The sequence below is a fragment of the Stenella coeruleoalba genome (assembly GCF_951394435.1).
Source record: "Stenella coeruleoalba genome assembly, chromosome: 11".
NCBI classification, from domain to species: Eukaryota; Metazoa; Chordata; class Mammalia; order Artiodactyla; family Delphinidae; genus Stenella; species Stenella coeruleoalba.
The window spans coordinates 5,738,909-5,766,408 of NC_137157.1; the positions used below are offsets into that span (position 1 = coordinate 5,738,909).

Sequence of the window (27,500 nt, forward strand, 5' to 3'; positions counted from 1 at the left end):
CTTCAGGTCCCTGGGGAAATGGCCTTGGTTGCTGTGTCTTAAGAATGGTTCTGTCTCCCATGCCTTGATTCTTGTTAAAAAAAGCCTTTTGAGATGCTGCATCCTTGGGAAGTACTGAGGCTTCATTTTTGAATTTTATCTGTAGGAAATATTACCATGGAATTGTGTCTGTCTGTTCTCAGTGACTGTGTAGCAGGTATTATGAATGCGGTGGGCTGGGCATTAGGAAAGGTCAGGATTCTCTTATGAGCCAATACCAGTTTGAAGGGATGCTGAATTTTCACCAAAAATAGGAAGGTTGGTGATGAGATTTTTATCGGCATCCTGACATTCTCCTGGAGCTGCAGAGTGGCCGGGACTTTCTGTAGGACGGCAACTCAAAAAGGAACACTTTAGGTGCCGCCTTCTGGATTCTTGTGCTTACAGCTTGTTTTTGCCAGACAGAGTCTGTGGATGAAAGATGGAGCTATTTAGGGAGTTTCAAGATTAACATCTGGCAGCTATCATATCTCAAGATAATTTTTCTTACTAGAACAATAGGCAAGATTCATCAAAGTGGAAAAAAAGGTATGCGTTGAAATGAATACATGACATCACTCTTTGTTAAATTTGGAAACAGAAAAATAACAACTACTTTAAGTGATAATTACTAAATTTTTAGAAAGCAGCGTGAAATTAGATAATTATAGAAACCAACACATATGGAGATAATATAACCAAACATTTAAAAACTGTCAATTGTTTATAAATGTAATAATGCAGAGATCATCTAGAAAACCATTTATCAAGTGGCAGGTCTGAATAGTAGAAATTTCATTTTAGAGGAAAAAAGAATCCAAACATTGTATTTATCTTAACTTTAAAAAAAGTATCTCAGTGTATTTCAGGGAGAGACCTTGGTTAAGTGTTTTCAAAATTTCTCTTTATGCATAGACAGCCTAGAATGCTCCGAGAAAAGCTGCCCCGCTCCCACCATCGACTGCTGTAACACGATACGCCATCCTGGGCACAGTTTCTCTCTGCGAAATGATATTCTTGGTCAAGAAGGTGGGCTATGTTCTCTCCTCCACCGGCTGTAGATTTTTCTGGTTATAGAAATTTTATGCTGACTCATGGCCCAGATCCATTCCCCCCAATTATTAAAGGAAGTGGGGAACTGCTTTTGCTGTCTGACTGCAGGGGTGCTCCTCACCCCCACCGGAGAAGGGAGAAGACCCTACGGGGTACAGGCAGGGGGCGTTCCCTTAGCGGGTCCTGAGACGTACCTCTGCACGCAGATCTGTACACAGCCATCTAGAGAGAGAGTGAAGTGATCTCCTCCTAAATATTTGCATTTTTAATTAATTAATTAATTAATTTTCAAACTGAAGTATAGTTGATTGTGTTAGTTTCAGGAGCATCTGCCTTTTTAAAATCTTCCAGTAACATTTCGTAGGCTTTACTTCTTTATTCCAGCTCTAGCTAGAAACACACATTAAAATTAATGCCAACCCCAGAGTAAAGGATACCTTAGTAAAAAAAACTTGCTTCATTTAGATTCTCTGTATCATAATTTCTGAATACTAATGAACAGTTCTATTTTAGGTTTGCAAAACACTACAACATTGATAAAGATACTGCAGTGGATTATAATGTTGTTCTGAAGAACCTCAGTACAAATAATGACTTGAACCTTAAATATTCTATGAGAAGTCAAGGTAAGTATTTTAAAGTATGATTTCAGTATCCTCTGGCGTGGTAATTCCTCGTCTGTGAATCTGTCCTGAGGAAACACTTTCAAATATGGAAAATGCATTATCCACAAAGACTGTCATGGTATCTTTATTTATAAGAATAACATAAATGCCTAACAACAGGAAAAGGGTTAAGTGAGTCACAGCCTATAGACATGGTAAGACGTGCATCCACAAGCAATGATTTCCATAAAGTTAATCATAACATGGAAAATGTATGTGGAATATCCGTAAATGATTGGAAAGAAATTCCAAAATACAGATTGTCTTTAAGTGATAAGTGGGTGTTTGATTCTTTCTGCTACTTCTGTATTTTCAAAAATTTTTGTTAATGAACACGTTACTCCTTTAACGATGGGAACAATCTTGATACAAAAGGGCAAATAGTTGAGTAGATGGTATGGTTATACCGGACATGTAAGGCTGGGCTCACGCAGGCATACAACCTTGAGAAGGAAAAACTTTCCTCGTACTGATATTCTTTATCCCAGCCTCTAGAACATAATGCCCAGAGTTGCACAGTTCTGGAGAGAGCAGGGGTCCAGCTCCTCGCGGATGGGTATATGAAAAATGCAATCGGAGAGTCTCCCTTCCAGGCCTTTGGTCATTTGAGGCAAGCAGTTTCTTGCCTCAGGGGTTTACCACGTGTGTCCTGGCTCATTCAAGATGGGTTGTCACTGTCTGGTTTCAGTGCAATTCATTGCAGCAAGTATGTACTAATACCTTCTATGATTCCCAGATCTGCCTGACTAGCAAACTTAAAAATTACAAATTCTTAGATTTCAGCTCAGTTTCACTAACCAAGATAGCTTAGAGCAGACCCCAGGACTCTACTTTTCAAAGCCTTCCAAGTTTTGGGAATTACTAGACAATATGACCTTGCAAGGATGCTGTCATCCCTTACATTTTGTTAGTTCATGTGCAAGTCCCTGTACTGCTAGATCCTTCATTGGGTACAAAGCCAGGTAAAATAATCTGACTTTAAGAAGCATGTGTGCGTGTGTGCATGTGTGTGTGTTTGTATGTATGTGTGCATGTATATATATTTTAATAGGACCAGTAAGACACAAAGCAAGTCACATAAAAAATAACACTAAAACACATCTATTTCTTGTGCTCTGTGTAGTTACTTTTTAAACCTTAGTTTTAATTTTATTTCTCTCAACAGTTTTGTGAGGTGGGTATTATTATCCCATTTTTTAAAATGAGAAAACTTGACTCCAGGGTGCTAAATGAATTTAGCTAGGAAATGTCTTGGTGTTCAGCTTTCTGCATCAATTTTCCAGAACACAGTATATTTTCAACCTGAAAATTCAATTCTCTCTTCATTTCAAGGATTCGTTTGTTTGTTTGTTTTTTAGTAATATTGTACATCTTTTTTTTTTTTTTTTTTTTTGCGTTACGCGGGCCTCTCACTGTTGTGGCCTCTCCCGTTGCGGAGCACAGGCTCCAGACGCGCAGGCTCAGCGACCGTGGCTCACGGGCCCAGCCGCTCTGTGGCACGTGGGATCCTCCCGGACCGGGGCACGAACCCGTGTCCCCTGCATCGGCAGGCGGACTCTCAACCACTGCGCCACCAGGGAAGCCCTGTACATCTTTGAATAAAGTTTCTGTTCCACTTTTCAGATTAACTTCAGTGATACAAACTACCCTTATGTTGAGTTGTTTTGTCTTCTCTATTGACTAAATTATCTTGAAGTGCTTTATTCTCTTTGTCTTTTTCCTTTGTACTCACAAGGATCATCTTAGGCCTTTTAGCTATACCTGTAATTTGATTTTCACTTTAGTCTATGCTACTCTTTGCTATGTCCACTTTATTAATTACTTCTATAATGTTTCCTTTGGCCTACTATATTGTTTTCCGCTCTCATTTTATTGTTTTATCATCTTGCTGTTGAGCTCTTGTTTTAATGAATTCGTGTTCTCATTAAAATGTTCTGTAAAGTAATTTTGTGCCTTGAATTACATTTTCTTCCAAGGTGGGATCTGTGCCTTTTTGTGTTACGCTCCTTTCCTTCCTTCTCTATCCACCAGCCCCTTCCCGCAACTTTTTTCCTGTAGAGTTTGTGTAATTTTAAGGAATTTGGATTGATTGAGCATTTTTATTCCATTATACATCTTTAGCTAATCAGAATCTATCTTCAGATAATATTATACTAATTCACATGAATTATAGACTTCAAACAGCATTTTCTGAATTCTTCTCTCCTGTCCTTTGTTATATTGCTATCATACATCATACTTTTACTTACACTATAAACACAGGCAAGCCATGTGGTGCGGCCAAAAAACAAACAAACAAAGAAAATACAGGATATGTTGCTCAGCTTCTGTTATTCTGAGAATACCTATCTGTTCATTTCATTAGTAGTATATTTTCCTTCATATTCTCAAACACTGTTATTTAAAAAATCTAAATTTTAAAATGCTTTAAAATTTTTACCTGCTAATTTCAACATCTAGGTCATTTTAGGATTTGGTCTTTATTGATTACCTTTTTAAAAAAATATGGATCATAGTTTCCTGTGGGATTTTTTTTTTTTTTTTTTTTTTTTTTGCCTATGTCTAGTAATTTGGGAATTTATCCTGGATATAGTAAATTTTGCATTGTAGAGACTATGGAGTCTGTTACGTTCCTCTGAAGAATTTAAGTTTTTGTTTCAGTAGCCAGTTTACTTTAGTAGAAGGCTAATCTTTGTCTTCCCTGAGGGGTCAACGCCCGAGATCCTTTTCTGCTGTTCCAGCCTTGGCTGGGCTTCTTGTTTTCTGCCCTACGCATCTGTAGTCCCCAGGGTTAGCCAGTGATTTTGGCAGAGTTCATTCACGGGCTTTGGAGATCCTCTGCTATGCCTTTCTTTTTGTGCTTTCCCTCCTCACTTTCTAGCTGCTGTGGTAGTCCTGAATTCTCTTTTTTTGATTCCTAAAACCAGTAAGATCCTGGGTTTATATCTAAACTCTAGCCACTTAGCGTAAGGTTCCAGGTGAAGCCTGTCCTCAGGCAAAAGGCCAAATAACAGGAAACTCCATCTTTCCAAGGGTTGACTCCAGTTTATGTCATTTGCTCTCCAATGCCTTCAGAGAGTTTTTTGTTTATATTTTGGCTAGAGTTTATAATTGTTATCTGCTGGGAGGTTTGCTTCAATATGAGCAAATCCACCATAACTGGAAGCAAAACTTTCTGGCTGCCCATATTAAGTTTCTTCTTGCTTCAGTTTATGCTAGTAAATTTATTTATTTATTTGCTTTGCTAATAAATAAATTTATTTTTACTATTTTTACTAATTTTTATTATTTTTTCTTTTGCGTATTTTATTAAGTACTGTAAGAAGGGAGTCTCCATTCATTTGCAGCAGCCCATTATCTGTGACTTTTCTATACATGGGACAATATTGGCTTTCTGTGAATTTTGCGTATTTCTGTTTTTGCTACTTTTGTTTTGAAGACGCCATCAAGACCTTGCTTGTCAAAAGCACCATCTCTTTGGGCACATGGAGAAATGACATTAGGGGCTGAATCCCTTTTGCTGCACCTATGAAATACATACTTGCCCCCTTAAGTTTTGGATTTCCTCTCTACTCCATTTCAAATCAGCTAGAATCCTTCAGAGGAAATTTTGGGGAAGTCGGAAGGCGGCAGGAATTATTCAGCTGCACAGAAGAGCGAAAGCTGGTCTAACTGTGATGTGAGCGGAGTCGCTGGACGTGGCTTCATCGAGTTTGTTGGCCAGCCTGCAGTAGCAGCTAGAGCGGTAAGGCGGAGTAGGTCCCGCACTGGGGGTGAGCTCCCCCAGGGCGGGCCTCACGCCTCGGCCCCACCTCCGCCCTCCACCCTGGCGTGCTGTTTACGGAGCACCAGGGGGTTTCCCTAGACGTGCTGTGTGTGTCCTCTAAGCCCCCATTAGAGTAGCAATGCCCAGCGCAGGGTAAGTGCAGGACCAAGGCATCAGAAAGCTGGGGCTGAGACCTGCCTCACTGAGTGATACCTGCGTGGCTCCCTTGTCTCTCAGTGAGGCTCTCGCAGCTTCTATGCTCTGAGAGCCCATGTTTCAAATGCTAGGCCCTCTGAAGCCACGGAATTCCAGACTGCGTTCTAAAGGGCTGGTTTTGTATTCTATCATGTAGCCAGAGGGGGTCCACCGGGGGAGACTTACTTTTTTTCTTCTCTTTTCTTTTCTTTTTCTTCTTTTTTTTGAGGTAGGAAATAGAATTCCAGACGACTAAACTGCAGCTGAGTAGTTACAAGTGTGCTTAATTTGAGTGGAGCTTATTTGCAGACATTTTAGGAAATAAATCTGGGAAATCATTTGTGATTCTTTGCAGTTGACTTTGAGAAAGAAAATGGCTATATCTTAGATTTGTTTTATTCTCTTTTATTATAAAAGTAATAAGTGCTCGTTGCAAAAAGGCCAGAAAACACAAAAACACAAAATCATACTTCCCTATAATCCTACCACTGTATTCTTTTGGTTATTATCCTCCCAGGTTTTGTTTCTGGTGCATAGATAGATAGATGGATGGATGGATGGATAGATAAGCAAATACACAAAATAAGTGTTAAAATGAAAATTAAATCATGTTAGTTGTTCTTTCAATCATGAAACAATATCAAGGAAAACTTTTTGCATTCATGATTTAGACAGGCCCTTTGTTTTTAATGTCTATGAACCATACTTTATAAAACCAGTCTTCTATTAATGGGCATTTAAATTGTTCCATTTTTTCCCTTCTTATAAACAGGACAGAAGAGATCCTTACACATATGGATCTGTCCTATTATTCCATTAGTGTAAAGTTCTAGAAGGGGATTTGAGAATATTCAAGGACCACGTTTTCTGTATACAAGCCAGCACTGATTTCTTTCTTTGTCATTTGCCTTAATCCCTGCCTATTTGACAAGTAGGGAAAAATTAACTTGTGTTAATTAGACCTTTTAAATTACCAATGAGTTTGAGCAGTTTTTCATACGTTTCTTGGCTTTTTAAAAAACCTTTTTTAATGTGAATTACCTGTTTAAACCTTAGTCTGTTGTGTGATTGGGGATTTATGTTATCCTTTTGATTCTTAAGAGCTACTCATATATTGAGCAAATTAACCTGCATTTCTCACATATATTAACAATAGTTTTTCCCACTCGTTTTTCTTTCATTGTTATTTGTGTATTTTTTTAACAAACAAAAATTAAATATTTATATTGTCAGACCTATCCATTATTTAAATGATTTCTAGCTCTAATGTGTTCTTTGGAAGGAACTTTTCACACAGTGATTATGTATTACATGTATTATGTATATTCATCTTAATTTTCTTCCACTACTTTTACGGTTTTATTAGTCTGTTTAGTATATATTTACTCTATCCAGATTTAGCCTAGATAAGGTAGCAAGTAGATTAATTTTATTTTTTTCTAAAATGTCCGTCCAGTTATTTCAACAGCACTTATTATATAGTTCATGTTTTTGGTTTATTTGAGTCTTAATTTTTACCAGACAGGTGATGATGAAAAGGAAACACTTAATATTCAAATGTACGTTTGACAGTCTTCATAAACTGGAGTTCTTTTGTCTTAATAGAGGTCCCATGGGAGGACCAACGAGTCAAAAGTTCCAAAAGAGATTACCTCCCCAGTCCTGTTTCATCTGAAGATATCTGGAAAAACTGCTCCTTAGATGAAATTGAGAGGACCTTTTGCCAAGAGGTAAGAACGTTCTCCTAGTGCCAGGGTTATCTAAAGTGTGAACAGAGAGAGTAGATGGCTGTGGAAGACCATTAGGTCTAGACGTTATTTCTAAACTGCTTTGAACCACCTCTGCTTCCTCAAGCCCTGGGACCTCCTCCAGCTTCTCGTAACAACAATGCATGGATGATGGTAACGATGATGAGACATTAAGTACTTCCTTGGTGCTACTCACACACTAAATGTAATAAGAAAAATTTAAGACTTATATAACGACATGATACAACTTTATTGAGTAAAATAAAGGAAAATCTGAAAAATGAAGAGGGCTTTTCTAGCTCTTGGACTGGAAGATTTAGTATTAACACCTTCTCGCCCTACATCTGGGTGGATATATATATATATATATTTTTTTTTTCTTTTGAAAAGTTACAATACAGGGCTTATCCTATCACATATAAAATATTTTTAAAGGTATAATAATTAAAACATTATGACAGTGGTGCAGCAGTGAACATTCAAATTGATTTAAAACAGTAGTTGGGTAGTGGGCCAATCTTGATACGTGAATTTAGCATATGATGTGAGGCATTCCAATAAAGTATGGTGGGGACGAGGGAGGAGAAGATTCAGTAATTATTACTGGGATAATTCGCTAGCCAGCCATGTGGGGAAGAAAGCTTGGAACCTTCCACTCTCCACACCAAAATAAATTCTGTATGCCCCCACTATTTAAATTTAAAAATAAATAATCTAGGTGAAAATTTTTAATCTTGAAATTTAGACTTTTAAGCATGAAGTAAAGCCCCAAAGCCATAAAGAAAAAGACTGATAAATTTGACTATATTAAAATGAAAAAGTATTTGTATAGCAAAACTTTGTACAAACAAATGATAAACTTGGCAAAGCATGTGCCACGTAAATGACAGATGAATAATAACTGTTCCTAACATATGTAGAACTTTTATAAATTATTAATATAAAACTTTCAGTAGAAAATCATCAATGTGGAAAAAATTAACAGAAGCCAATATTGATAAGGGCGTTAGAGGGGAACGCATGAATATTCTGTTGGTAAATCAGTAAAACTTGTTTTCTCTTGTTGTTGTTAATGAATTATTGTTTTTATGAAAACATGACCATTCCAAAAAATGTAAGCAATTCTGAAAAGTATAAAGAAGAAAGTAATAAATTATTCAAAATCCACCACCCAGAAATAATCAAAGGCAACATTTGGTGAACATAATTCTAGGCCTGTCTTTATTCTATGTATAGAAGGATTGCTGCATCGGCAGGTGGGTGGGTGGATACATAGATAGAAATAATTTTATAGGAAGAGAATCATGCTCCTTTTTACAAATAAATCATATTTAATTTAAATTTCTTTTAATTTACCAGAAGTAAAAAAAAAATCATCATCATCACCCTCATAATTAACCCTTTTATGGGGCTGCCTCTGTGCCAGGCAGTGTTGTAAGCGCCCCTCAGGTGTTCAGTCCTCACGGCAACTCCAGGAGTTAAGCACCATTATCATCCCGGGTTCAAGATGAGGAACCTGAAGCACGAGGAGGCTTAATGACCTGCCCCAGGTTACCCCGCCAGAGAGTCCTGGGGCCCAGTCTGAACCCCGGGTGCTCCACATGATATAATGTCCTCAAGTGAAGCCAAAGATATTTCTGAACTTTGGATAAATATTTCTTTACCACAAGAGATACCAGGTCCCAAAAAGAGTTTTGAGACAAAAAAAGAGATTAAGAAAGCCGTGAAGAGTTGGAGAAATGATGGTGTTTTGAAGGATGTCTCAGTTACAGTCAGCGCAGGCTGGCTATGAAACTCCTTGTGATTGGCACTTCCTGTGTTTCTTCCCAGCCCCTCCCACCTCACCATTCTTGCTGTTTATATTTTGTTCTCAGTCAGAGTTTATAATATTTGCATTTTGTTCTCTTACTGTAATTCCCCCAGTTGTTTTGCCTGCGTTTTATATCTACATGGATTTAATGCACGTCACTCTACCCCAGTGCTACCATAGCTTATCCCTTTCAGAGTTCTTTATTTTGATTTATTCTTTGGTTGGCTGGATTTCATGGTCAAGTAATTCCCTCAAGAAAGGCTCATGGGTGCTTTATTCCTTTTGTTTTTTCATACTATCTCTCCCTTTTTTTTTTATTAGGACAACAACGTAGCTGGGTATAATTCTTGCATCATTCTTTCTTTTCCTCAAAATGTTGTTTTTCTACATTGCCTTCTGGCATTGGGTGTTCTTGAGAAGAATCCTGAGGTCGACCGATTTTTTTCCCCCTTGTAGATAATTTTTTATTCTACCAGGATGCCTAAACTATTTTTTCTTAATCCTTGAAATTAAAAAGCAAAACGAAGACTGTCTTGGCATGGAGCATTTTGCCAAAGTTTCCTGGAACACAGTATATTCTTTTGACGTACAGATTTAGTTCTTCACTTCAGGAAAATTTCCCCTGTGTCACGTCACTAAAACCTTCTCCCTGCATCCTTCTCTCCCTCCCTTCTGTCTTCCTTCCATCTTTCCTTCCTTCAGTGGTATCCTCAGTTATCCTTATATTGGATCATCTTTGTCTATCCTTGATGGTAATCATCTTCTCTCAAAATGCCATACTTTTTTTTTTTTTTTTTTTTGTGGTACGCGGGCCCCTCACTGTTGTGGCCTCTCCCGTTGCGGAGCACAGGCTCCGGACGTGCAGGCTCAGCAGCCATGGCTAACGGGCCTAGCCACTCCGCGGCATGTGGGATCTTCCCGTACCGGGGCACGAACCTGTGTCCCCTGCATCAGCAGGCGGACTCTCAACCACTGCGCCACCAGGGAAGCCCAAAATGCCATAATACTTTTGTCCTTTTCCTCCGCCTTCATTGGGAATCTTTCAAGCCATTGTTTTTTTTTCTTTTTTTTTTTGACCACACCTTACGGCTTACAGGATCTTAATTCCCCGACCAGAGATGGAACCCAGGGCCCTGGCAGTGAGAGTGCTGAGTCCTAACCACGGGACTGCCAGGGAATTCCCAAGCCATTCCTTTACTATTAATTTTAATTTCAGCCTTGTCTTTTATTCTTGCTGTTTCTAATTTGTTATTAGTTCCTGTAATGATGCTGTTTTTGTTTTCTATTTTCTTAGCTTTGAAATATCCTTCTACTCTCTTTCATTGTTTTTTTTTTTCTTTCATTGTTTTATCATCTTGTCTTTAAGCTTTTCTTTTAATGAATTTATATTCTTATTTAGTTCCTTTTTATAGTATGAAAGCTTTGCTGGTTATATATATATATATATATATATATATATATATATATATAATTTTTTTTTTTTTGTATCCTGTTCTCCTACAGATTGGGTTCTTTGTCTTTTGCTTGATGTTCGTTTGTTTCTTTCTTTTTCTATAGTGTGTTTGCATAGTTGTAAAACCATTTCTTTTCATCCTGCTTGTGCTTAGGTTGAGATCCACTCATATTATGGAGGTAGCTGTACAGTTTTTCACTGTACAGCTGTACAGTTCCCCATTAGCTATATATATGCACAGATAATGCGCTGCCCAGGGATGGGCATTGGATTGCTCCCTGTTTTGTGCTCATCCAAACGATGCCACCGTAAGTGGTTGGCTCCGTATCTTCTGGTGCATGCCTGCTAAGGTGTCTCTGAATTACACCCAGCATTCCTTGCTAGGTTGTAGGGAGCATGCCCCTCAGCTTTCATTGGCAGTATCCAGTTATTTTTCAGAATACCAATTCACACTCCCATTGGGAGCATATGAGAATTCCTGTTGTCCAGTGTACCCACCAGCTCTTGATATCATTAGAGTTGTCCATTTTTACCAGTCTGATGCGGATTAAATGGCATTTCAGCTATAATTTAAATTTTGTTTCTCTTTTTACTGATGTGTCAGATAGCTCCTTACATTTTACAACCTTTCTTTAGAACATTTTTGGTAAAAATGTATCCATTTTTAACAAATATTTATTGAGTGCCTACCGCATGCCGAATTGTGCTTCATTTTAGATAATTATTAGCGAACAAAACAGGGCACAATCTTGGCTCTCATGGAGATTGCATGACCTTACATCAGGGAGAGAGATGTTAAACAAATACACGTCCGTAACTACCATTTTCCTAGAGTGGTATGACAGAAAAGGACGGGGTATTATAAGAGAGAATAACAAGGGGAGCCTCGTTTAGACTGGGGGCCAGGGGAACATTTATAAGACGCAAGTGTTTAAATGTGGGGAATGGGTGCACCTTTCGCTCGTCCATCCCTAACATGACGGCTGCCGTGTATCATCTCCAAAGTGTGATGCAGATACACACTAGTTCTTGTGGGAAAAGTTTTGTGACATGTTGTTAAATGAAAAAAGCATTTGTCAAAACTGAAAGTGTAGTATGGTCCCATTTTTGTAAAATTATAATATATGTTTATGTGATCATGTTGGAGTTTTTGGAACACCATATAAAAACCTGTGGGTAGTGAGACTTCCGATATCTTTATGTCCTTTTTTATACTTTGCTGAATTGCTTGCATTTTTTTTGTTTGTTTCATTATAAACAGTAATGATGAAAATTCCTAAAAAGTTTTACGTGTCGCAAAGACATTACTTCTGGGGACTTCCCTGGCGGCCCAGTGGTAAAGACTTCACCTTCCAATGCAGAGCGTGCAGGTTCGATCAGATCCCTCGATCCCTGGTCAGGGAGCTAAGATCCCACATGCCTCCGGGGCCAAAAAAACCAAAACATGAAACAGAAGCAATATTGTAACAAATTCAATAAAGTCTTAAAAAAAAAAAACCCAGAAAAACAAAAACATTACTTTTGTTTCATTCCTGCTTTTCTTCTAAGAGCTCTGGATTATGTCAAAACACTCTCCTGAAAAAAACCTGATTGGAGACTAAATGCCATTAAGATATTAAAAGCAGGTTTCATTAATCCAATAAATATACTGAGACCAGACTCCATGTCTGGCTTTGGCTTCCCTCCACTAGAGGCTTCCCCCAGGCAGCCCACCTCCCCGAGAGAGAGATGGGCACGTTTAGCCACATATTGGGTTAATTTTATGCAACTTTCTAAGAAGCTTAGGCCCTGTAAGTCTCTAGATTCTTTTCAGGATTTCCCCTTAGATTTCCGATATTCCTGTGCACCTTCAGGAAGTCTTAGTGAATGTGCTTCTTATTCCTTTAGTGGGGAGAGACACTTGTCCATATATTTCCATGCTCCAGCAGCTTTTTTTTTTTTTTTTTTTTTGCGGTATGTGGGCTTCTCATTGTTGTGGCCTCTCCCGTTGCGGAGCACAGGCTCCGGATGCGCAGGCTCAGCGGCCATGGCTCACGGGCCCAGCCGCTCCGCGGCATGTGAGATCTTCCTGGACCGGGGCACGCACCCGCGTCCCCTGCATGGGCAGGCGGACCCTCAACCACTGCGCCACCAGGGAAGCCCTCCAGCAGCTTTTTAAACGTCCCCTTTTACACCAAGTTGGTGTTTCTTTTGTTTATCTTCGTATCCCAGTTAGCAGGAAAAAAGTGAATTCGGACAACGTGGAGAGGGTTGGAAATATCGAAGAATATTGTTATTACTCAGTAATAAACAGCAGGAAAACCTTTGGAAATAAAACCAATCTTCATAGCGTTTTTATGAGTCATACAAAAATCAGTGGTTAACCTACTTTACTGCATTTTAGAAGTCCCATAAGCAAAGCTGATTCACCCTGGTTCTTTGTAATTCCCCCCCGCCAAAAAAAGGGATAATTAAAGAAATGTCCAATGTGTACGATGTTTATGAAATCCTAACGATTTCCCTTACAGTCAAAGCTACTTCTCTTTTTAATAAAATGTCACCAGCTTTTTGTTTGATTGACCTGACTTAATCAGGAGCAGCTTAGCATGGGCTCACAGTAGGGATGGGTTGAAAGTATATTAAGAAAGATGTATCAAACTGGCAGATCCACCAAGTATTTTTAGCTCTGAAATTTGAGTTAGAGCTATTGTATGTGCTGTTTTTCCCTGAGAAACTTGTCTGCCTTGTCAGTTGAGTAGCTGTGACTGGGGATACTGTTTTGTAGTGAGCTCATCAATTAAACATTTGAAGTTCAGTACATGCCATAGTAACCTTTTTGATCAGTTTTGGAAAGGAAAATGTGAAGAGGTTTTGGTGAAAATAAAGTGGTTGAGCAGCTCTGTGCCGCTGATTTCTGTGAATGCTGTAATTTTAATTCACCACAGCTTTCAAAGTCCTATGAAAAGGTTGAAAAGGCCCTGAGTGCAGGGGACCCGTCCAAACGTGGATACGTATCTTTGAATTACCTAAAGGTTGTCCTCGACACCTTTGTATACCGATTACCAAGAAGAATTTTCATCCAGTTAATGAAAAGGTAAGAGTCCCGTTGTTTCCTTGACATTTTTTTCCCCCAAACGTCAACTGTGAGGATTGGGAACAGCTTTATTTATTTTTTATGAATGTTTTAGACTTTTTTACTATTGAAAATTTCAAACACATGCAGAAGTAAAGAGAATAATGTAACGAATCCACGAATGCTCCCACTACCCGTCTGCAACTTCCCACTCACTCATGGTCAATTATTTCATTGCTATCCCTGCCCATTTTTCCTCAACCTCAGATTTTTTTTTTTTTTCCCTACGGTACGCGGGCCCCTCACTGTTGTGGCCTCTCCCGCTGCGGAGCACAGGCTCCAGACGCACAGGCTCAGCGGCCATGGCTCATGGGCCCAGCCGCTCCGCGGCATATGGGATCTTCCCGGACCAGGGCACGAACCCGTGTCCCCTGCATCGGCAGGCGGACTCTCAACCACTGCGCCACCAGGGAAGCCCAACCTCAGATATTTTTAAAGCAAATACCAGACATCATATTTCATTGAAAAGATCTATGTCTCTCGATAAGAACTCTTTTTAGAAACATGGTGAAAATACTGTTTCACACCTAATAGAATTATCAATAATATTAATAAATATCCAGTCAGAGTTCAAATTTAACTGATTGTCTCACATTTTCTTTTATAACTTATTTGAGTCGAGATCCAAATCAAATCTGTACATTGCAGTTGATTGATTTGCCACAATTCTTCTTTAATCTGCAGGGTCTCTCTCCATTTGTTAATTTTCCCCCCTTAAGATGCATTTGTAGAAAAAGTCTGGATTGTTTGTTATGTAGAGTTTCTTACAATCTGAATCTGACTGATTGCAACCCACGGTGACATGTAACGTGCTCTCCTGTCTCCCTCCCCGCCAGCCCCTGCCCCTGAATTGATACATGCACAGATCCAGGTTCAATTTGGGGGGCAAGAACACTTCATAGGTGGTAGCAAGCATGTATGGACTGCCTGTCTTTCTTCTTGTGATGTTAGCAGCCCTTGTTGATCACCCCTATATCCATCAGTTCACTAGGGATTGTAAGGTGGTGACGCTCTGTGTCTACTGTTGCCCCTTTATTAGTTGGAGTACTTCTGTAATGCAAACTTCCCCTTTCCAACCATTTGGTAACAATGAGACACAGTTAGTGTAGAAAAGGTAGGATCTCCTTGGTTCTTTCCCTTCACTTACTATTTTTCAAAATAATGAATTGGTTTCCTAGCATCCTCCAGAAGTGAGCAATGAGTGACTTTTGTTAAATGTTATTATGAGCTCATGAATGTTAACGTATTTGATGCCTTTCAGTTCATTACAGTTGTTATTCTCCTTGATACTCAATTTGTTCTGTCTTGGCCACTGGGAGGCTTTTTGTGTTGGCTCCGGAGTCCCGCTGGTGTGACCCTAGTAGTCTTTGATAACATTTCTTGGTATAACGAAATGCTCTAGGCTCTTCTGGTACATCTCTTGCCTCAGACCTGGAATCAGCCATTTCTCCAAGGACTCCTGTTTACTTTTATTTGGAAATGGTATATATAGACCAAACTTTGGGTGAGGAATACTGTCTTTAATTTACCTGGTTTTCTGTCCAGGTAACTCAGAGAACCTTTTCTCAGGGGACATGGGATTGAGGCTGATAGAAAGATTGTCCTGTGAAACTCTGAATAGTTGGAGGACACCTTGGGGTTACCTAGAAAGGAGGGGCATTAGAGAACGAGAAGGAAAAAATAGGACTGAGCTAGACCAGCTGGACCCATTTCCCATAGCACTTCCTTCCCTTCTCAGCACCCTGTGTGTCCAGAGAGAGTCGCCTGTGTGTTACCACCATGGCTTCTAGAGCAAAGGGCATAAATATTTCCATGGCTCAGAAAACAGCTCTGTTTTCCTGCCTGTACATAGTGAAATCTTTTAGGAATTACTTTCTTGGATAGCTAAGAGTTGTATAGCCATTTCTTTTTGTTTCATTTTCAAAATGACACAAGTAATAATGTAGTAGCAGTAATAGAAATCAAAAACAAAAAAGTCACCATCCACCTTACATAGCCAATGACTGTTTCCATTTTTCCACATTCTCTTCCACTTTGTATCCACATACATATGTAATCTTTACATATTTGTAATCAAAATGCACCTACAGTTTTATATCACGCTTTTTAAATGGGAATATGCATATTATACCATTCTTCACATTGGCTTCATAGTCTTCAAAATTATAATTTTATGGATGCCTACTGATGCTGGCCATCGTGGGAGGTGCTAAGAATGCAGAAATAAATAACAAAGAGTTCCTGGCCAGAGCGGCTGCCAGGGATGATGGCTGTGAAGACTGATGGGCACATAGAAGACTGAGTGTATTAGGAGGCTGAGGGCGGCCGGAGATGTGGTGGTATTCACGTGTTCTAGCCAGGGATCCAGGGATTTCTGAGTCATGACCTTTGTCATGTCACCCACCCAGAACTCCCAGTGGAACAGGGCGCAAGAGGCAACAGCAGGGTGAATCCCAAGTGCTAATATAAGGAATTATAACTCTGGTACGCCTCTTGGTGCACATATCTGGAAGTGACGCTTCGTCATATCTTCCTGGCCAGCTGTCCCCTTTGTAATTATATCACTACCCTTTTATCCCTCTGGCTTTTATAGTCTATCTTATCTGCTATTAAAATACCCATAACACTTTTCTTTTGATTAGTATTTGTCAGGTATCTCTTTTCCCAACCTCTCGTTTTCACTCTTTTATTGTCATGGTTTCAGTGTATTTCTTGTAAAATACCATATATCTGTATTTTTAAAATTCCAAAATGAACATCTTTACCTTTGTGATGGGCCAGTTCAGTCTGTTTCCGTTTGTTGTGATAGATGGATTTGGATCGTCCCCACCACTTTACTTTGTACTCTCTATGATTTACTTGGTTCTTTCTTTTTTCTCCGTCATGTTTGGTTCGGCTGAGTTTTTCTTATCACTCTTTTTTTTCCTCCACTGCCTTGAGACTTAAATATTTTATTTCTATTCTTACATTGATTATCCTTAAAATGTTAACATGTGTTCTAAACTTGTAAAGCCTAAAGCTAATCAGTGTTTCCATTGTCCTGGGTAAAACAAGCACTTTCAGCCCACATGTTACCATTGGCTAGTGCCTTTTTTTTTTTTTTTTTTCCGTGTTGGGTCTTCGTCTCTAGTTGCAGCACACGGGCTCAGTAGTTGTGGTGCATGGGCTTAGTTGCTCTGCGGCATGTGGGACCTTCCCAGACGAGGGATCGAACCCATGTCCCCTGCATTGGCAGGCGGATTCTTAACCACTGCGCCACCAGGGAAGTCCCTCTCCCATTGCTTTTATTTATTTAATTTATTAATTTTTTTAAATTTATTTATTTGTTTAAATTTTTGGCTGCCTTGGGTCTTTGTTGTGTGGGCTTTTCTCTAGTTGTGGCGAGCAGGGGCTACTCTTCATTGCGGTGCACAGGCTTCTCATTGGGTGGCTTCTCTTGTTGCAGAGCATGGGCTCTAGTAGTTGTAGCACGCGGGCTCAGTAGTTGTGGCTCACGGGCCTAGTTGCTCTGCAGTATGTGGGATCCTCCCAGACCAGGGCTCGAACCCGTGTCCCCTGCATTAGCAGGCAAATTCTCAACCACTGTGCCACCAGGGAAGCCCCAACTCTGTAAGACTTTGAAACCCTTCTCTGGTGAAAAATTCATTGTTTCAAAGAAGGCTAATACTCAAAACAGGACCAATAAAAACTGTATATTCGTCCATTTATCCACTCAGCAAATATTTTTTGTGCTCCCGTTACATGCTAGGAAATATTGAGTCCTTAGGGATACAAAGCCTGACCGCAAGAGCTGGGTCTAGTTGGAAGGATAGAAGACATAAAACTTACTGCAATATAAATGCCAGGGGGTGAGAACACGTGTGTCAAGATTGTTAAGAATCGAGTGACTAGTCATCATCAGCTGTTTAATTAAGGACTAATCCAGGCCTGCTGACCCGTCCTCCCTCGTCCCACCCTAGAGTGTATGGGTTCATAACCAACTGTAGCCCGTGACAGGAACATTCTCTTAGTTCCAGAACAGCCTGTTTACTTACTTAGTTGTACTGCAAAGGGAGGCTGATTCATGACTCTGCTTGAAGCATTAGCTCCGGTCCCACTTTCATGTTTATTTTAGAAAGCAGCATTCGGATGCTTTTGGTACATAGCAATATCTCCCAAGTTAGTTATTTACTGAGCACATCCAATAACTGAATCTCTAGTAACTAACCAGGAGTGCGATGAATTACTTTGCCTCAGACTCATACATGAGCGAGTACCAAAGCGGAGCTGCTCGGCCTCAGTGTCTACCTTGCGAAGTCTGCCGAGCGAGGGGCAGTCTGCGCTGTGGGGCAGGGCTCTGGGGAGGCTCCCAGGGCCTGGAGGTGGACCTATGGGTCCGGGGTTTGCTCTCTGCTCCGGAGGCTGCAGCGCCGCACCTCTGTCCATCTAGAATGCCACTGCACAGTGTGGATTCCAAGGTTTGGGGTCCTGCTTTCGTGGGGGAGACGCTTTAGTTGGTACACCAGCTGTCATTAGTCTTTATGCCTGTATGACCTGTTCTCTCAGGATGGACAGGAATAGTGCCACTGACTGTGTGCCGGGCCCTGTCTTCAGTGATTTTCTCGTATTCGCTCACTTCGGCCTCTCAGCACCTCTGTGAGGTGGACACTGTCATCATCTTCATTCAGTTCTTTCACTTCATCCTCATTTGCTGAGGAAAGGAACGTGGGGGCGCGTGCCCGGCCTGAGGCTCCCAGCTAGTGAGTGATGGGGCCAGGATTCGAACCGGCTGCTCCAGAGCGGGCGCGTTCCGCCCTGCGCTGAGCCACCTGCTAGCACGTCGGGTGGGCCACCTCTTTAAGATAAACGAAGGCTTCCGTGTGTTCATCCCCCTCAGCTTGTATTAGTATATTGAAGAAGTAATTTAATTAAAAATAGTGAAATCTTCATCTCCGCTAATGGAGGACTGTAATAATGCTTACCGTGCCAAATATGTCACTGATGTACCGCTCGGCAGACAGACTGACGGACACACCTGAGAAGGTGGGGGATTGAGTGCCTGCCCCACGCCGGACCCGGCCATGGGCACTTAGGTCGAGCTCATAGATGAACGAGGTGAAGTCCCTGCTGACAGTGAGCTTACCCTCTGGGGCATCACACGAGAGCCACGGCCATCAGATACTTGAGAGCTGCAGAGGGCGTGGTTTCCGACTGACATGCCGGCTCCAACCCCTCTGACCATTTACCTGGGTCTTGGCCACGTTCTGGGACCTGGAAGGAGAAGGAGAGCAGAGGGAGAGAGCCAGGAGTGGGCAGGGATGGCATGTTGCCTAGCCACAGAGGGCAGCCCTGGGAAGCAGGTCCCCCTGATGTAGAGAGGGGCGCAGAGCTGTTAGAAGATGCTTTAGAGCCGCTCCTAGAAGCTGTGTGTGCTGCCTCCGCACACTGGCATCCTCCCTCCACGCGGGCCCATCACCCTGGTCACTGCCATTTACATCAGCTGTGGCTCATTTTCCTGCGCCCGGAAACAATCTGTACTCTGCCTGTTCACGTACTCTTATTCTCGGTGTTATTATTTGCAGCTCACATGACTTTATACATAGAAAGTCCACAAGAATCTTCCAAAAAATATTAGAAGTAATAATAGAATTGAGAAGGTCATTGGATACAAGGTCAATATGCAAAGATCAATAATATTGCTATAACCTGCAGTAAGCAATTAGAAAAAGAAGTTTTAAAATATCATTTCTAAAAATATTTTAAAAAACCAAATACCTAGAAATATATCTAACGAAAAACGTGCAAAATTCTCTACATTGAAGGCTAGAAAGATTGCTTATACAAACAGCCATCCTTTACAAACTTTCAGAAGGCATAGCAGGAGCACTTCTCAGCTAATTCTCTGAGGTCAATATTATCCTGATACCGAAGCCAGACAAAGAGATCACAGGAAAAGAAAATCACAGATCAATATCCTTTGTGAATATAGTTGCAAAAATTCTCAAAAAAGTATTAGCAAAGTGAATCCAGCAACATGTAAAAAGGATGAAATGCTACGACCATGTGAGATTTATCCCAAGACTGCAAGGTTTGTTTAACTTCCAAAAGATCAATTAATGTAATACAAAATATTAATAGAAACAAGGACAAAGCTGCATGATCATAGATGCAGAAACAAATATTTGAAAAATTCAACACTCATTCAGGATAACAATTTTCAACCAACTAGGAATAGAAAAGAAATTCCCTAACCTGATAAAGGGCACTTATGATAAACCCAAAGCTAACGGCATAGTTAATGGTAAAAGACTAAATACTTTCCTCCTGAGATCAGGAAAAACACAATGATATCAGCTCTAGCTACTTCTTTTCAACATTATACTGAAGTTCTAGACAGTGTAATCAGGAAAGAAAAGAAATAAAATGCATACAGATTGGGAAGAAAGAAGTAAATAAAACAGTCTTTATTCACAGACAACATGATATTGTAATAGAAAATTCTAAGGAACGAACACACACACACAAACTGCTAGAACTAATAAATGAACTCATCAGGGTCACAGGATACAAGATCAATATACAAAAATCAGTTATATTTCTATAAATTAGCAATGAACAATCTGAAAATGAACTTCAGAAAGCAATTCCATTCACAATAGCATAAAAAGAATAAATTACCTAGGAGTCAATTTAAGAGAAGAAGTGCCAGGCTTGTATACTGAAAATTATAAAAAACTGTTGAAAGGAAAAGAAGACGTAAATAAGTGAAGAGGCATTCCATATTCATGGATTGGAAGAATCGATAGTATTAAGGTGGAAATTCTCTCCAGATTGATCTGTAGATTCAATGCAAACCCCATCAAAATCCCAGCTGGCTTTTTCCCAGAAATTGAAAAGCTGATCTTAAAAATTCATTTGGAAATGCAAAGGTGGCAGAATAGCCAAAACAATTTTGGACAAGAAGAAGGAAGTTAGAGTACTTAAACTTCCAGACTTTGAATCTTAGGATAAAGCGACAGTAATAAAGACAGTGTGGTACTGGCATAGGATAGACTTAGTGGTTGACAGAACATAATTGTGAGTATGGAAATAAACACTTCCGTTTATGGTCAATTAATTTTCAGCCAATTCAGTAGGAGAAAGGATAATCTTTTCAACAAATGGTGCTGAGACAATTGGATATCCATATGCAAAAAGATGAATTTAGACATTTTCTTTACATCATGTACAAAAGTTAACTGAAAATGGACAATAGACCTAAATGTAAGAGCTAAAACGGTAAAAGTCTTAGAAGAAGACATATGTGTAAATCTTTGTGACCTCGTGTTAGGCAAATATTTCTTAGATGTAACACTAAAAGCATGATCCATAAAAGAACAAAATCTGTAAATTGGACTAATCAGAATTTAAAACCTTTGTGCTTCAGAAGATGCCATTAATGGCAGGCTGAGAGAAAATATATGTAAATTATATATCTGGTAAAGGACTTGTATCTAGAATAGATGAGAACCCTTAGGACTCAATAAGAAGACAACCTGATTTTTTAAATGGGCAAGAGATTTTAATAGACATTTCACCAAAGAATGTATAGAAGTGGCCAAATAGCACATGAAAAGATGCTCAATGTCATTAGTCATCAGGGAAATGCAAATCAAAACCACAATGAGATATATCACTTCACACCCCTAGGATGTCTACTATCAGAAAGACAGACGGCAATAAGTGTTGGCGAGATTGTGGAGATGGAACTCATACACTGCAGGTGGGGATGGAAAATGGTGCAACTGCTGTGGAAAACAACATAGTAGTTTCTTAAAAATTTCAGTGGAAATTTACCACATGACCCAGCAGTTCCACTCCTAGGTATCTGTGCAAGAGAAATAGAAACAGGTGTCCACACAAAGGCTTGTGTGCAAGAGTCCATAGTAACATTCTTCATAATTTCTAAACTGGAAACAATCAAGATGGTCATCAGCTTATGACAAGGTAAACAAAATGTGCTCTGTCATACAGTGGAATAGTAATATCAGGAATAAAGAGGAACAAAATGCCGATCCACGCAGTACATGGATGGACCTCAGAACCATTACAGTAGGTGATAGAAGCCAGACGGAAGGTGCATACAAGGCATATACCGTATGATTCTGTTTACATGAAATATCCAGAAAAAAGCGAATGCAGAGCGTTAGAAAGTAGATTCGTTGCCTTAGGATAGAGATGGAGATGGAGAGTGAGTACAAATGCGCACAAGGTTTCTTCGGGGTGATGAATATATTCTGGAATTAGATAGTGGTGATCGTTGATAAATTTACTGAAAATTATAAATATTGGTTGTCAATGATTCCCATTTGGACATTAAACAATTGTCACTCCCAAACCAAAAAGTGCCCTGCACATATCCTCTAAATTACTTAATTTTCTCCAAGAGGACCTTATATCCTTTTCAGATCTTGGACCCCAAAGTCACAGTTGACATTTATACACGGCTTTATTACTTCACAAGTCTTTGGTCACACTGGTATTCACAATATCTCCCTATGAAGAGGTAGGGTTCTTTATTTCCCCTGCTTTTCCAGTAAACAGTTTCTCTCAGTTTTTTTTTTTAATTAATTAATTTATTTATTTATTTTGGGCTGTGTTGGGTCCTCGTTTCTGTGCGAGGGCTTTCTCTAGTTGTGGTGAGCGGGGACCACTCTTCATCGCGGTGCGCGGGCCTCTCACTATCGCGGCCTCTCTTGTTCCGGAGCACAGGCTCCAGATGCGCAGGCTCAGCGATCATGGCTCACGGGCCCAGTCGCTCCGCGGCATGTGGGATCTTCCCAGACCAGGGCTCGAACCCGTGTTCCCTGCATTGGCAGGCAGATTCTCAACCACTGCGCCACCAGGGAAGCCCAGTTTCTCTCGGTTTTGATATTCAATTTACTTATTGGTAATTTTTTATTCTGGGGGAAGAAATTTGCCTCGCGGTATTTTGCTCATAATGTTTTCTTTATGCAGCACGGCTGAAATTTTTTCTCACTAAGTAACTGTACATTTATGTAAGTGATGAGGTTGGTGGTAGTGAAAACGAGCATGGTTAATATTCTTAGTGAATCGGCTAGTTGTAATTGAATTTCCAGGAAGTTCTGTGCCCCATGAGGCTGAGCCGCAGGGCCCTCAGGTGGGTTGGGGTGCCCTGCGAATGTGCCAGCATTCAGCCTGCCCTGGGCAAAGGGTCAGCCTCCTTCCTCCTGCCGTGTCCTGGCAGAGAACCTTGTAGGACCTCCTGCCCTGGGCAAAGGGTCAGCCTCCTTCCTCTCTTCAGACCGTCTCCTGCCGTGTCCTGGCAGAGAACCTTGTAGGACCTGCGCTTGCAAAGTTCTAGATTCCCTTCCCCCACCGCTCTTGGCACGTGGGTTATACAGTGATGACCATCCGTTGAGGTACTCGTGTTTCAAGTCATAATTCTATCTGGCCCAAACTCATGCTTTATTAAGTGCTGCTAAATACACGTAATGCTCTTGCTTCCTTTTTTCTCTTTTTAAAAAATTCCCTTATATATTCTCATGCTCAGAAACCTGATGGACATATAACGGGGAAGAATTGCGACATATTCTAAATTGCATGGTTGTAAAAATAAGTGATTCAGAATTCAAAGAACTAGTGCAAACGCTTGACCCTGGGTGCACCGGATGGGTCAACGTCAGCACGTTTATTGAACTGCTTGAAGAGAACCCTAAGGTGAGTTTTACAACAACTTCACGTTCGCTTTTCTGTTTACGGCAGGCAACTTAAGTGTTCTTCGTGAAATAAGAGATGCAGGTGAAACATGGTTTAAATAAATGGGTGAGCACATTTTTCAGCTGCGTTAATGTTTAAGTAAGAGTTGCGTTTAAAAGTTGCTTAACTTTGAGTTTTTAAATCTCATTGAAGGATGCTCTTTGACATTTCTGAAAACTTTCCCTTGAGTGACAGCACTTTATATGCCGATGTGACTCCTTTTCCCAGCATTGCAAAGGCACTGCTCTTGCAATCATGTCTTGCAGTAGAAACAAAAACAAACACTGCTTATTGCCTCTAGTGACAAACACTTACTTTTAGTATTTGTTTCTTTTGGCTGAAAAGTTGATGGTTTTATTATTAAAAATACTTCTATAACTTTAATAGCTATTAACATTTTAAGAACTTTAAAAAATCAGATTAGTTTCAGATAATGCGTGCAGTAAGCCCTAACAGAGTCTCGTTGAAATGTTTGTTAAAGACTTTCTTTGCCAGGTACAGATTAGGTTTTGGTTTCAATATTATGGCTTCCTGGGCTCCCCTGGTGGCGCAGTGGTTGAGGGTCCGCCTGCCGATGCAGGGGACACGGGTTCGTGCCCCGGTCCGGGAAGATCCCACATGCCGTGGAGCGGCTGGGCCCGTGGGACATGGCCGCCGAGCCTGCGCATCTGGAGCCTGTGCTCCGCAACGGGAGAGGTCACAACAGTGAGGGGCCCGCGTACCGAAAAAAAAAAAAAAAAAAAAAAAAATTATGGCTTCCTGAATGCCCACCTTGTGCACATCCTAAACCATGTCACTCAATCCTTCTCGAACTCTGATTCAAAAGTGAGTCCCAGAGCTCTTTTACCCACAAAAATGAAGAGCTGCAACTTTTCCAGAATTCTGCTGTGGGACAGACCCTGTGTTAGCTTTTGAAATCATCACCTCTGACTGTCACAGCAGCCCTGCACATAGGCACCTTTTTTTCTTTAAAAACAGAAATACAGACATGTGAGCAGACTGCTCTCCATGTGGCCAGCAGCGTGGTCTCTGCCTACTCTTAAGTCAGATGCTGTCAGCCTCCAGGCTGCAAACCCTCTAATGGCGTTGGGACCCGCAGGATAAAGCAGAACTTCCCCACGTAGCTGATGAGGTGCCACGTGGTCCAGCCCTGCCACCTCTCACGGGGTCTCCTCACCGCCGCACCGCTCGGGTCCTCAGGCTCCCCAGGTTCCCGCCACCATCCTCGGCAGTGCAGCTCCTGCCAGGATCCCCTTCCTGCTCCCTGGTCCAGGGCCCATTCTCCAGGGACCCTCCCTGACCCCTCTGATGAAGCCTGTCTTGCAGTCATCAACCTCACACACCTGTGCCAGTCACAGGGTCACGTTTCTGTCACGATGTTGTCGTGCCTCCAGGAAGGCGGAGGCCTTTCTGGTTTTACTGCCCATTGTACCCACAGGCATAGCCCAGTGCCAGCAGCACTCACAAAGCAGTTTGTTGAGTGTATGTTAATATAAACAAGTGAATTAGAAACGTTAGAACGCAGAGATATGCAAATAGAAGAAACTTAAGATCACTGCTAATTCTAACATTGAGGAATTGTGTTACATTGTTACTCACTCTTACACTTTGTTGCGTATTCTTCCAAACCTTTATACCTACACAGGCATATGATTTTTTGCAGCTTTCTTGAGGTATAATTGATATATAAAAACTGCACATATGTAATGTATATAATTTGATGAACTGGATATATGTATACTTTCATATATAGTATCTACTTTATTTTAAAATGAGACCATATAATTAGTGACTTTTTAGTTTGTCATTGATTAACGTATTGTTAACCCTTAGTGTCAGTAAAAATTCTGCTATGTAATATTAAAAGATGCAGCGTATTCCCTGCTCTTATAATCTGGGTGTTCATTTTTCTTCCTTTTATAAATTTTGCTGCAAGGAATATTGTATTGCCTCCTTTTTTAAATCATCCTATGATAATTTCTTTAGTATAAATTTCCAGAAATGGAATAAAAATTTTATATATTTTTTTAATGTTTTATTTTAAAAGTTGAATATATGTATGAAGTACAAAATGCAAAAGATGCAGAAGGGAATACAGTGGAAGTGAGTTTTCCCTCTACCTCTGTCCCCAGCCACTCCCCAGAGACAGTCACTGTTACTCTAGAGGCTGTAGATTATCAAATTGTCTGATGTTATCCATTTTCAACACTAGCAGTTTGCTTCCTTTTTTATTTCTGCCATTCTGATAGGCAAAAATGTCATCTCATTATTCTTTCACTTTGCATTTATTTGATTTCTAGGTGATGGATTTTTTCATGTTTCCTGTACTTCTTAAAAATAAGCACAAGTTAAATGTTATTACCCCATTGCCAGATGGGGATTGGGGGTGGGGAGCAAGCTCACTTCTCAAGGTCTAAAGCTATTGGCTAATAATCAGGGACAAAGCTGCCAATCCCAAGTCCACCTGCCTCCAAAGCTCCTACTGCCTTTATGAGTGATTTGTCTTTATATATTTTCTCTTTCCCAATTAGCTAAGCACAACATCCTCCTGTAAAGACACCAAGGCACCTCTCTTCCTGGCTTGGGATTCGGTAAGTAACGCTTTCCCATGTGGCCCCAAGATGCTACCACCCCAGGTTACAAACGTGCAGCTTGGTAAATATGTTTGTTTTTTCTGTTAGGTGGAAGAAATTGTTCATGACTCCATTTCCAGGAATCTACACGTTTTCTATAATATGCTGCGGTCACATGACCTTGGAGACACAGGGCTCATTGGGCGAAATAACTTCAAGAAAATCATGCACGTTTTCTGCCCATTTTTAACAACCGAGCATTTAGTAAAGTAAGTTTTCTGGTAACGAAATTAATTCATGCCGTGTTTTCCATAAAGTCTGTTTTACAGTTTTAAACCTTTTTCTACGTTTTTTTTTTGCCATGTTAGTAGGTAGTGCTGATAATAGCTCCTATGTATTGAGTCTGTACTGAGCGTCGGGCGTTGGTTGAAAGTCTGGCATATATGCTGTCATGTAGTCCTCACCACAGGCGTGTAGGGCAGCTATGACAATTCCTTTCGTGGATAAGGAAATGGAGGCCTGGAGACGTCAAGCACCTCCTTGGAGTCACACAGCTAGTCAGTGGAGCCTGGGTTCTCCTCTGGTCTGCGTGACTCCTATGCTCTTAATCGTTATGCCATTTAACCTCCCGGGGCGTCTGGCTATGATCAGCCAGCCCATAAATGGTAACTTGAATTATACTTTTCTTTCGTTTTAGTTTAAAACTTAATTTGTGGTGGATGAGCTGAAGCTTGGGGGCAGGGGTGGGGGGACAGGGATATCAGAGAAAGAAGAGAACGGTGTCCTGAAGGTCCCAGGGGTCCCCTGCCTGGTGTCCCTTTCAGCCTCCACACGGAGGGGCTCACCCGTTGGGGCATTCCCTCTCTGCAGATGACCTTGACAACCTGCAGGCCGAGCCGGCGCTCTGCAGGGGATGACGCCTCCGACATGCCGCCTGCCACCCACTTGCTGCTGTCCCAGGACTCAGAGCTGCACGGCCTCAGGGACGGGGGCCGGTGTTTCCCAGCGTGTGGGCAGTGATCTGGGAGATCACTGTGGGTGGAAATCCAGTGGAATCACAGCGATTCTCTCATTCCTTCCAACTGGAACGTTAAAAATCTTATTTATTGTTTTTCTTTACATTCCATTGACTTAAAGTGACCTGAAACATAGTTGATAAAGATAAAGATTGCTCTGGCTCCGGTGAGGGGAGCAGACATAATGGGGAGAGAGGGAAAGAAGGGGCTTGAAAGGAGGGGGCGGCAGAGGACTGCAGGGGGCGACTGCTTTGGGATAGGTCTGGGCAGTAGAAGGACAGACCTGGTGACTCTGGACCGGGAGGCTGATGGCAGAGGGGGGAAAGGAGTCTGCAATGATGCCAGGGGCTGCT

General features: G+C 40.9%; 1 protein-coding gene across 1 annotated transcript in view; it reads left to right on the plus strand.

The window, feature by feature from the left end:
* Positions 1-27,500, plus strand: part of EFCAB6 (EF-hand calcium binding domain 6) — a 174,152-nt gene that overhangs the window by 22,423 nt on the left and 124,229 nt on the right. The window contains 4 exon segments of the mRNA XM_079936860.1: positions 1,585-1,697; positions 7,303-7,427; positions 26,090-26,149; positions 26,240-26,400. Coding sequence (XP_079792986.1) covers positions 1,585-1,697; positions 7,303-7,427; positions 26,090-26,149; positions 26,240-26,400 — 459 coding nt within the window.